This window comes from Thermobia domestica, chromosome 4 (genome assembly GCF_964235325.1).
Source record: "Thermobia domestica chromosome 4, izTheDome1.hap1.1, whole genome shotgun sequence".
NCBI classification, from domain to species: Eukaryota; Metazoa; Arthropoda; class Insecta; order Zygentoma; family Lepismatidae; genus Thermobia; species Thermobia domestica.
The window spans coordinates 303,352,281-303,363,993 of record NC_137457.1 but is presented as its reverse complement, the minus strand read 5'-3'; the positions used below and the strand labels follow the sequence as shown (position 1 = coordinate 303,363,993).

General features: G+C 35.8%; 1 protein-coding gene across 1 annotated transcript; it reads left to right on the top strand.

Annotated features, from left to right (window-relative positions):
- The first annotated feature begins 2,441 nt into the window (after positions 1-2,441).
- LOC145683547 (uncharacterized) lies at positions 2,442-11,124 on the top strand. Its single transcript, XM_081754889.1, has 2 exons — positions 2,442-2,553; positions 8,202-11,124. Exons 1-2 carry the CDS (start codon positions 2,503-2,505, stop codon positions 9,375-9,377), a joined length of 1,227 nt encoding a protein of 408 aa, XP_081611015.1. The 5' UTR covers positions 2,442-2,502; the 3' UTR covers positions 9,378-11,124.
- The last annotated feature ends 589 nt before the right edge of the window (positions 11,125-11,713 follow it).

Below are 11,713 nucleotides of genomic sequence, written 5' to 3'. Positions count from 1 at the left end.
TGTAATACTGCTACTTAGAGCTACTTTTAAGAGCTCCAAACTCTGAGATGGGTTTTATTTATACATATGGTTTTCTCTTCTGGCGGGGGGCAATTGCCCTGATAGCCCCCTGGATCCGCCACTGCTTGAGACTTCCTTCATTTCTCTGTATAATCACCACCTTCATTTAAACATTTGTCGTATCCACTGGTGTCCCTGGCATGTAAAGTTGGGGGGTGGGGGACATCAAAGAAAGTTATTTAAAGGGTGCCACCTATGCCAACCTGTTTATTATCTTCGAGTCCATTTGTTACCTTTCTGCTTACCTTCACTGACACCCTGAGGTATATCATGAACTCTGTTATAATGGTTTCACAGCCTGAATATTATATTCTAAATACATATAATAATTATTATTTATAGGTCTATGTTATTCTGTCGTTAATAAATAAATTAAATTAGAATAAAATATTGAATATTTTGTACTTCAAAATATTAGTGGGACCGCGTCCCCCTGGTTCCCCCCCCCCCGCCCGTCAGGAGGCCCGTGATCGTATCTCTTCATAAACTTCAGCATTGCCATGTTACACTCTTCTGCCGCCAGTTGATTCAGCCAGGTAGTCACTGCGTTCAAACGTATTTAAATTCTTGACACAATAGCATACAGATAGAGACTCCTTTCTTAATCGGATTGTAACTTAGTGATGAGATCTGGGTGTCTCACATCACCCCAGAGAGCAAGCGCCAATCACTTGAGTGGCATCATCCTTCATCACTAACAAAAAAAAAAAAAAAAAAAAAAAAAAATTCAGACTCTTTCAATGTGAAAGGACATGGCAACCGTCTTTTGGGATCATAAAGATCTTCCTTTGATGGATTTCGTGCCCAAAGGCACTACGATTCCTAAACCGAAAGAGTTTCTGGACGGTAAACATTTTGGAAGTGATGAAGAGTAAGAGAATGCAGTGACCATCTGGCAGGGGCGTCATTTAGGAGGGGCAGGCAGGGGCATTCCCCCTCCTGAGTTTGAGATGTATATAGATTTTATCAATATAGTAGTAATAAATCAGTGAAAAACGTGAAATTTTACTTATATCAAGGGGTCTTTCCCCCCCCCCAAGCCAAATCTGAAATGACGCTACTGCCATCTGGCTTAATGAATTAGCTTCAGAAGAGTTTACCATAGGAATTGAAGAGTCCAGGGGAAAAAGGGGGCATGCTTTTTTTTTTTAATTTTTCAGGAAACGATTTTAAAAGTTCAAAACATTTTATTTCCTGAACTAATCGTGGAAAATGCTTCAAATTTGGTTCACGAGTTCGTTATTATATTGGAATATTACAAAATCTTATGCTCGACGTATATTATTGTAAGTAAAAGAATTTAAAAAAAAACTGACATGAGGTTGGTTTGTACTGGGGAAAAAGGGGTCTATTGCAGGCAAAATAATGGAAAAAAGAGGTTGGGAAAACTCGGTTGCTCAGAAAACTGGGGAATGATCAGTTGATCTTTAAAACAAACAAAAAAAAAGTGATAGAGCGCTTACCTCTAAAGTGTGGAGTCCTTGGTTCGATCCCCGATCAAGTAAGTTTTTGGTGGACAACATCGTGGTCGTGGGTTTTGTCAGTGTACTCCTATTTTATCCCATTTTCTTATTTCACCAATTATTAAATCATCATTCATTTGCCATGATCATCGTCTCCCTTAGCCTAAAGAGTAAACGTGGGACGTTAAACTGAAATATTTAATTTCATTTTCATTTCTCCTTCCACATCATCATTCCATCAATTCCTCTTAATAATTTGAATCAAAAGATCCAACATATTTCTTGTACGGCTTATGCCTGAATAACTACATATGGTGTAGCCAAACTTAAACTATCAGTTAACTCAGTATGATGTGCTTATTCCGTTAAAAAAAAAAGAAAAAAAGAAAAGAAAAAAGAAAAGAAAAAAAGCGAAAACTCGATTTAGGGCCGTTGAAAAATTTTGTTTCCCCTGATCGAAAAACTAATTATTGGCCAAGATCGCAATCTTTTGATCCATTTTTGGTTTTCCAAATTTTTCTTGAAATTTACCCTAATTTATAATCCGTATCCTTCAGCATACAAGATACAATTATGAGACGTAAAACTGAAAGATTTCTATTTCGCAACAACAAGTATCCTTTAGCCTATCCTATAATTTGACCATCAAGGACACTGTTCTTGTTTTCAAACCATCAGCGAAGTTCATAACGTTTGAAGAATGAGGTGATGACATCATACAAACAATGTTATTTAGAACACTAGTTTCAGATTATAAATAAACAATACATGTTGTCCAACTAAAATCTTCTTTCTCTTTGTTCCATGTTGATTAAATCCAAAGACATTCTTTAGATTCAATGATAATAATGTTTAGTCTTGAGTATGAAGAGAAATCAAACATTCTATCGGAAGGAGGAACTTACAAAGGATATTTAGCAGAGATATCTGATGGAGTAGGGCTTTTCTGTTATGTTCAGTTGTGTGATTGTCTAGTGGGATGGCAGTGAAAATTTGGAGTTCCATTATATTATTGTTTACACACATTCTAGTAAGTAATCTAGTTTTGTAAATGTGTTAATGCAGTTGCTAGAAGTACCAGCACAGTTCCAGTACATTGTTAATGTAGTTTACTATAAGTTCCAGCAGTTAAATCAAGTATTAAGAAAACTTTCAAGATAAACATAACGAGGATGAACAATTGAAGAGCTAAATTCCAAAAGAGCCTAAATCAAAAAGTAAGTTTTCCAGGAGACGAATATTTTGTGTGTGTTAACATCATTCCATTTCTGTAAAAGAAAAGTAATCTACATAAAACAAACTTGTAATTGCCTACTCTTCGTAACATAACTGTGAAATAATCATCTACAACAAGAGTTTTATAAGTGTTTTTAGGCATGAGTCAGAAAATAACTTCAAAGATTACCGCTGACTAAGGACATTTTGGAAAACAACGTTGTTTTCTTTTGCCTACAATTAATTTGACTTATGGAGTTTTGGCATGAAACCGTGTTCAATATACGGAGATACTGAAATAGTACTTAATAGAACTAATATTTCAAAATTGACAGAAATTGATTTAGGCTCTTTTGGAATCCGCCCCTTCAATTTTTTTTCAACGTCCGGTAAGTCAACTGTGGAGACCAGTGTTGCCAACAACATTAACAATAATGTCACTAAATATACTGCGAAAAGTCACTAGAAACCTTAATTTTAATTGAAATAATGCTAGTTTGTTCGCTGTACGACATTTCAAAAGTTTGCCAAATCCATTGTTTAACAATGCGAATCCTGTTAAACGAAACACAAATGTTGTCTCTAAAATATATTACCAAATCGCTACGTTTAGAGACAAAATCCCCAAATTGACTACACTAAGGAGAACAAGTAAAATGTCGGAACGCGGATTAACCAAATTTGTTGATTGCAGAGTTGAAAACCTCAGGAAACAAAATTATCGATTTGCGTCTTTAAAATTATCGTATATTCGTTATGCACATGAAAATTGTAGAAACAAGTATAATACCAATAATATACACCTGTATAATACACTCATCTAGTAATCTACAGTTTCGAACTCCAAATCGGTGTCACTGTTCTCTTCATTTTTAAATCCTTATTAACACTACTCTGAGTAACAAAAACATTCCATCCCCTCATAAACGTAATTGAATTTAAAGAATGGATGCAGGGTTGCCATTCGCCAATTCTAAAATCGTTATTTTAGTTTATTTTTAGCAGGAATGACTGTTTTAAAAAAATCGCAGTGTGTGTATTTTATAATTATTTAATGCACATCTACAAATTATTTGCACATTCAAAAACTGCAAAAAAAAAAAAAAGTGCGTTCTAATGTTATCGGATATTCCATCTATAATCGCAAGTTCACTATCGTATATAGCATTAAAACTTAAATTATCGTATGGTTTGCAACTCTGGTTGATTAAAGACAATTCATCTAACATACCATTGTGAAGTGGCAAGCGCGAAACCTCATTGATTACAATAGGAGCGACCGCCAATTGTGCACTGCATTATATACTGTAATTCGATTTCTGCAACCGGAAGGATAAATTCAGCAGCCAATTCGTCGTCAAATGATTAAGAATTATGACGGGAACATTTAAGTGAATGCTGTGTGCACAAATAATAGTTACATACATTTTAAAAGAAAGACTTACCGATATACATGGCAAGCCAAGAGTTGAAATATGTGGCGGAAGACGATCTCAATAATAGGGTTCGTCAAAGGGGTATGGTTTCCGAACAGTGATATTAAGTTTCGCCTAATAACCTCTGGCAATGAAATTTAAATGTGGAATCTCAAGCTAAAATGTAAATGAATGTTGAATTTAATATTCGCCTAATGTGAAATTATGTAGGTACTACTGGCAAGGAATAACACAAAAATTATATAAAAGTAACCAAGAAAGATCTATCGCTTTTCGTGGAGGTCTGTGTTCAAGTGGCACTCACACCGTAAGTTAAATGCGAATGGAGATAAGGCGAAGGTCAGTTCGTGTGCGTATATCCAATATACTAACTGGTTGTGGCAGTTCAATAACACCGTGAATTTTCGTAAGGACAGAGTGAACATGGGACCTCCACAGAGCGTCATAAGGGTGTGTATGCTGTACGAATTCAAACTGGGGTCAAACACCACTGCAGAGGGGCGGAAGATATGCCAGGACTTTGTTGAGGGTGTCGTGACTACGCGGGCAATGCAGCGGTGGTCTAACAAGTTTCAGGAAGGTGACGAAATATTTGAAGACGCACAATGTGTCGCAAGACCAACACACGTACAAAATGAAGATCTTCAGGCAGCAATATTGAGGCGAACAGTGACCAGACATGTGAGGAACTGGGACTACAATTCAGTGTGAGTGGAGAAACCATTCGGCAGAACCTCAATCAAATTGGGAAGCACTACAAGTTGGGTCAATGACTCCCCCATGATTTGACTCCGGGCCAGAAGCCAACGCGAGCAGACACCTGTGTTTCTTTGCTGTCTCGTGTAAGGAAGGAGCCATTTCTGGGCAGGGTGTCGACATGTGATGAGAAGTGGGTCCTGTATGAAGCTCCACGGCGCCATCGTCATTGGTTAGTATCCCATAAACCGGTTCCAAAACAGCCGAAACCAGCACTGCACCAGGAGAAAGTCTTCCTTTGTGTTTGGTGGACTGCTCGCGGCATCGTGCATCGGGAACTGCTACCAAATGGTCAGGACATCAATGCAACTGTGTACTGTCAGCAGTTGAGCCGTGTTCAAGAAAAACTCAAAACTCTGGAGTTCTGAATCGCAAAGGGGTCCTCTTGTTACAGAAGAACGCTAAGTCTCATTTGGGCAGGACGACCCGGGACACCATTTTACGCCTTGGGGGAAACACTATTGCATCTCCCATACTCCCCGGACATTGCACTGTCCAATTATCACCTGTTCCATTTCTTGGACGAACACCTTAGAGGACGCCAGTTCAAATCTCTAGTAGAGGTGCAAAATGCACTTGATACCTTCTTCGCTTCACGACCCACCAAGTTCTAACACAATGGAATCCATGGCCTTCCAGATCGTTGGCAGATCCATGGTCCTGCTGGTGGATACTATTTTTGATCTTCCAGGTGTGTCTTATGTAACATATCGATGTTCGAAGGTGGTGGGTGAAAAAGCGACAGAACTTTCTAGGCTATCTTTATAAAATTGAGCATTGTTGTGGTTGTTGACTAGTATAATAGTCTCAAAATTGATTTGGACTTGGTAAAAATAAGTATGTCCCAATAATTTTAGACTTATAAGTAGACATCGGATGTTTATGCAAATGCATATTTTGTTTGCTTATATGCATCTGTGTTAAACTTGGTAGGTGCTTCTAACAACAATAATACAGTTGGAATTTGAAGTATATAAATGCATATTTTAAATGTTAAAGCCTATATTAATGCCTAAGAGCATATTAAGCATATTCTGTAGGTTTTTATTTCAGATATACGCTTATAGCATGCAATAAATCTAATTTTAGATTGTATTTTTAATGCATTTAAATGTGTATGTAATAGAAAGGCTTTTTGCATGGGAAGATGGAGGAATACCTAATATGGAGGACTAATATTGTTAGCAATTGATCAGCAAAGCAGATGCTTTCAATTGTCAAGATATTAACAAATTTGATAATAATAATAAAGACTCATTGTAATATTGTGTCAAAATAAATTCAGGAACAAGAGACGCGAGGAATGTTGCTCGGTGAATGCTTAGTTCTAGTTGGCCACTAGAAATGTAGAGCTGGCGACCAGTGTTCAGTAGGAATGGTTTCTGCCTAAACTCACAGGGCAGTTTCTGTTTCGCACGAAAATAATTGTCATTAAGGGGAGAATACACAGAATATGAAGTCTTCAGAATGAACACGGAAAGTGAAGTTTTCACAACGTTGTAATCCGCCCCTCCTTTCCCACCCTCAACAGAAAGATATAAGATATTTTTTAACGTGTATATGAATTATGCAATTTAAAATTGATTATCCTGAATCTAATTGTCTGTTTTTTTTTTTTTTTTTTTTGTTGTTGTTTTTAATTTTATGCTCTGAAGTAATCTCTTTCTTTGTCAAACCGAAGGCCGTGGCGACTATCATTTTTGGATTGGCGAGTGCGTCTGACTTTGAAATTTTGCGCCCAATTTAAGGGTTATATTCCAATTTGCCTGAAAATATGGATATTAATCTTGCTCCCCTCTATAAATGTTGCCCGGTAACATCTGTTGACGTTAACAGGCCGTTTTCTGGCTACGAACGTCAAACACTGACACTAGAAAATATAGAGAAGCATTTCCCGATATACTATAAGGCTAATAAATCTTAAAAATCGAAAATCTAATTTTTGTACATGGAAACATGTAGAAAAGTGAGGCTTCTATATTATTTCGTGTAAAGTAAATGCACTCTAAAATACAATTGAAAAAAAAAAAAAAAAAAAACTAGAAATTGTGTTCTCATATTACTGTGTTCATTTTAATCTGATGTGTTTTAAAAGGTTAATCGTATATAAACTGTAACTATCATAAAAACAAATTCTGTAGAGAAGTCCCTGAACCATAAAATACACTTTGCATTTTACATTTCAGCTACGAAACTTCTATCACAACTTCGATGCATGTTTCAAAGTATTCTCTTTTATTGTATTGCTAATGCATATTTTAACACATTTAACTGCATAATTGCATGCATATTTCATGAATTTTAAGTGCATGAAAATCCGATGTGTACTTATAAGTCTTCTGAATGACAAGATTTATTTTAAATTCTAAAATTTCGCGACACACTGCATTGAGGTTTCATGTTAAATCATATCCATATAGCATTGCTGTTGGATTTGAACTTACACTCATCAGCGATTGCCCCCCCCCCCCCTTCAGAAGAGGAAACTTTCTTATTTTATATGTAAATAAAACTCATTCCAGAGCTCTTAAAAGTAGCTCTAAGTAACAGTAGTACAACTCCCCCCCCCCAGAAGTCCGTTCTGGATCCGCCCCTGTCATCAGCTTGACATAAACAATACTGATATCAAACATGTAGTAAGCTTGAGCTGCAAGCTGTAAATAAGCTTAAGATAACAATAATGTCAAAAGCTTTATTTAATCTTACAAGACAACCTTGTGATAAGCTTGTCGGATGGTAAATAGTCTCTTTGAATATTACTTGATACAGGATTACAAACTCTGCATGGTAAACTTAAAAACAACTTTATATTCTTGTCATCACAACATTACTTCAAACATTTTCTGCTACCTGGAATGAGACTGCACGCACACTTCATTGGGTCAGGCCAATGGCGTATTTACGATTTTGTTTCGGGAGGGGCTTTGCTAATTTTCGGGGGGGCTTTGCCTGAAAATGTGAAAATTCTGCAAGAATACTTTACTATAGTAAGTAAGATTTCGGGGGGGCTTAAGCCCGGAAGCCCCCTTCCCTAAATACGCCACTGGGTCAGGCTGGCCTGTGGGACAATCGAGTAGAGTCAAGGATTCAAGCCTTTAGTATAGAAATAAATATAGAATATTTGAAAAGAAGTCTGATGCAGTTTATATAATTAGCCTAGCTTTCATGTTGTGCCTTTCATTTTAACCGGTCGGCCTTGCATTTCTATAAAATTTATGGTAAGTCTCAGATTGAATACTAAAATATATTTTTTTTCTCTTTTCTTTTCTAGAACATAGTAGTCAGTGATGAGTCATTTGTCCACGATAAATTGGCCAATCATGATCTACCACGAGATCGACCACCACCAGAAATTGTAAGAACCAGCAGCGCATTTCATAATGGAGAAGACCAAAAGAAAGAAAGCTTCGGATTTCGTTTCCTGCCATTTGAGGAAGATAAAATATCTTTTCAAAATGGCGCTCGTCCTAGCACAACGGGAAAGACCTCTGATAGTGATAATCCAATCATTCAAATGGAATTTTCCGCAGAGGACAAAGATCATTCTCCAAACAGATCGCCATTTCAGCTTGAAATAATTGATGAATATGATAATGATAATTCCCGCTTACCCGTTGACATGATTAAGGAAGCCCTCCAAAAAGCAAAATTCAATGTTTTCCGCTTTCACGATGATCCTTTAGAACAGAAAAAATCATCTAATTTGGATAAAACTCCTCTTTTAAAAGATAACGTCAAACATCAGGAAATGACACATAAAGATGAAATGTTCAATAGTCCACTAGCGGTTGAATTGATGGATAAGCTTTTGTTAGAAAGAGAACGCGCTGAACGACCATCTCCTGGGCTAATTTACAGTGATACTGCAGGCAATTTTAAAGTCCTGGTCGACGATTTAGTTATTCCCAACATAGGTGATGAAAATATACGTGTGCTTATTGACAGTGGGGAAATGACTGATGATTTGGTGATTCCAAAACGTCCTTTCTATTCAAATACAGACACTATCCGTGATTATCCCTCTATCTCTGAAGATAGTGGAATTTTAGATCGATTATCTTCGGAGCTTGACCTTCTTCAAGAAGTGATTCGCCAACAAGAAGAAGCGATTGCCAACGGAGAATCTACTCTATCGACCAAAGAATTTACTATTCGCGAGGCACCTACCAGAGACGATCCTCTTCCATATGACATCCCTGTCAAAAACCAACATACGAACTTTCATGAATCTGGACGCGATGGCTTTGTTAACTCCCGTTCTCATGACAATGACAATTCTCTATTTACAAATGGAGGGAAAGCTGTTTTCCCATTGTTAAAAATTGGTCGAAAGTTACTCACGAACATCGTGAAAAATAGACTGCTTGGATCTGGCAAATCTGGCAATGAGGAGAAAGGTTTTATGACGAATGATTTTGGTGGTTTTTTCAAGGGTTTTGGAAATTGATCTTTTTTTTACTTCTTATACTTGGAGCTTGCTCTGATTTTCACATTTCTGTTAATAGTATTCCAGTCACCATTTTTCATGTACATATTCTATTCAGATCCGTGCATATTCATCTTAAGACGGTTATATCTACCCCTAACGGTTATACTCATATTGATTTCCTTTAACGATTCTTTGTTAGTAAACTCTAACAGGGTGTCTACTAAAATTCCAAAATGAACTTTAGTGACTTTATCGTGACCTTTTCTTTACCAGACCATAAAATTTCCTAACATTCTCAAGAGCGAATTCGGGTGCAAATTAGGCCGAATTTTCATGCATACGATAGAATATTTTGCTTGCGAATCAGTAGCGTCTAAAGCCTATCATAAAGACCATTTTTGGTGGTGAATTTTGAAATTTTATAGAACAAAATTTTCCAGTCTCTGCTTATATTTGTACAGATAAAAAAATCGTGACCCGAAAGCTAAATTTCTTGACTTTCATGATCGTTTTCTGATTTCGTGACTTTTTCATGACTTTCGTGACTTTCGTGACCGATAGACACCCTGTCTAAGTATAAGGGTCTGAACAGACATAAAATATCGTTTCTGCACATGCGTCTGCAAAATCTCTATCTATTGCATCCTCAGGCAAAGAGATAATAAAATAACTTGTTTGTTCTACGACAATAAGGGTTTCAAAAATATATTTCCCTTACATTTTTGTGAACTCTATGAAATAATATCAGTGAAATACAAGGTAAATTTTAAATATATATTCTTATTGTAAGTCAACTATACTAATCCCTAATCAAATTACCCAGATTGAAATAGGATTTACTCAAGAACTTTTTCAACATATTTTCTTCCACACCTTTGATTCACCGCAGCACAAACTTCGATCTCATTCGCTCATGAAAGAAGAAATAGTGCTCATCATAAACAATATGTATATATATATATATATATATATTTTAATTTCAGACTACAGGCCCCAACGAGTCTTGGACTCACTTTAAGGGGCAATACAGTTACATTGCTTATACATATTGATATACAAATTTAAATGGCTGATACATAATATACATAAACAAGAATAAAAGTAATGCAATATCTGTTGAGTCTATCCTTCCATTTACTTGCTACTTTTTTAAATGCTGTTCCTTATATAATTACACTTCATGTTCTTAGTTTTTGCCATAATAACTCTCTTATCCGTTTTTTGAATAAAGATTTTGATTTCAACTGTTTGTATTCCGTTGGAATTTCATTGAATGATTTTATGAGATAGTTCTTAATCCCTTCTGTTCCGTATGTTTTTGAAGAATAAGATTCCGCATGTATTTGTTCTTTATGTCTTGTCTCATAATTGTGAAAGTGACTATTTCTATTTACTATTATATTATGATGTATATTATTATTCATAACATTAAACATATAATACATAGTTGATTCTTTAGCTAAATAATCTATTGGTAATACTTTAGACGTGCTATAGGTATTTACATTTGGGTTTAAGCGTGGTAGATTGTAGAGGGTACGCAATGCCCTATTCTGCAAAATTTGTAGTGGATGCAGTGCACTTTTGTTCGAACGTCCCCATAATATGTTCATGTAAGTTAGATGAGAGTGTACATAAGCATAGTAGATATTTTTTTTAAGGTTCGGCGATAATATATTTCTAAATCTATTAAGCACTCCTATTATTGGTAAGATTTTTCTACACAAAAGTTTTATGTGTGGTCCCCATTCAAGATGCTGATTAATTATTATTCCTAGGTATTCAGTTTCAGTGACTCTTCTTATTTGTTGACCTTGCAAATAAATATTTATATTATGGTCTACATGAATATCTGTTTTCTTGTGGAAACTTATATATACGTTTTTTTCTACATTTAGTGAAAGTTTATTGCAATTCAACCAATCCTGCAGTTGTTTTAGATCCTGCTGTATTATATTTTCTAGTGTATTTTTATTTTCCGCTGTGTATGATACATACATATCGTCAGCGAATAATACTAACGTACCATTTAATTTGATATTTGCCACATCATTTATATATATTAAAAATAGGAGAGGCCCCAAACAGGAACCTTGTGGTACCCCACATGTAATTGTCTGTTCTGCACTTGTGAAATCGTTTACCTCAACATATTGTTTTCGTCCATTTAAATAACTTTTAAACCATTGCAATGCAAGTCCTCTAATTCCTAATTGACTAAGTTTGTTAAGCAGAATGTCATGTTTAACTGTATCAAAGGCTTTGCGAAGGTCAATAAACAAACCTGCTGATGCCTGTCCTTTATCTAAAGCCTCTTCTATCTTAACACTAATGTCTAAAACTGCTGATTGTGT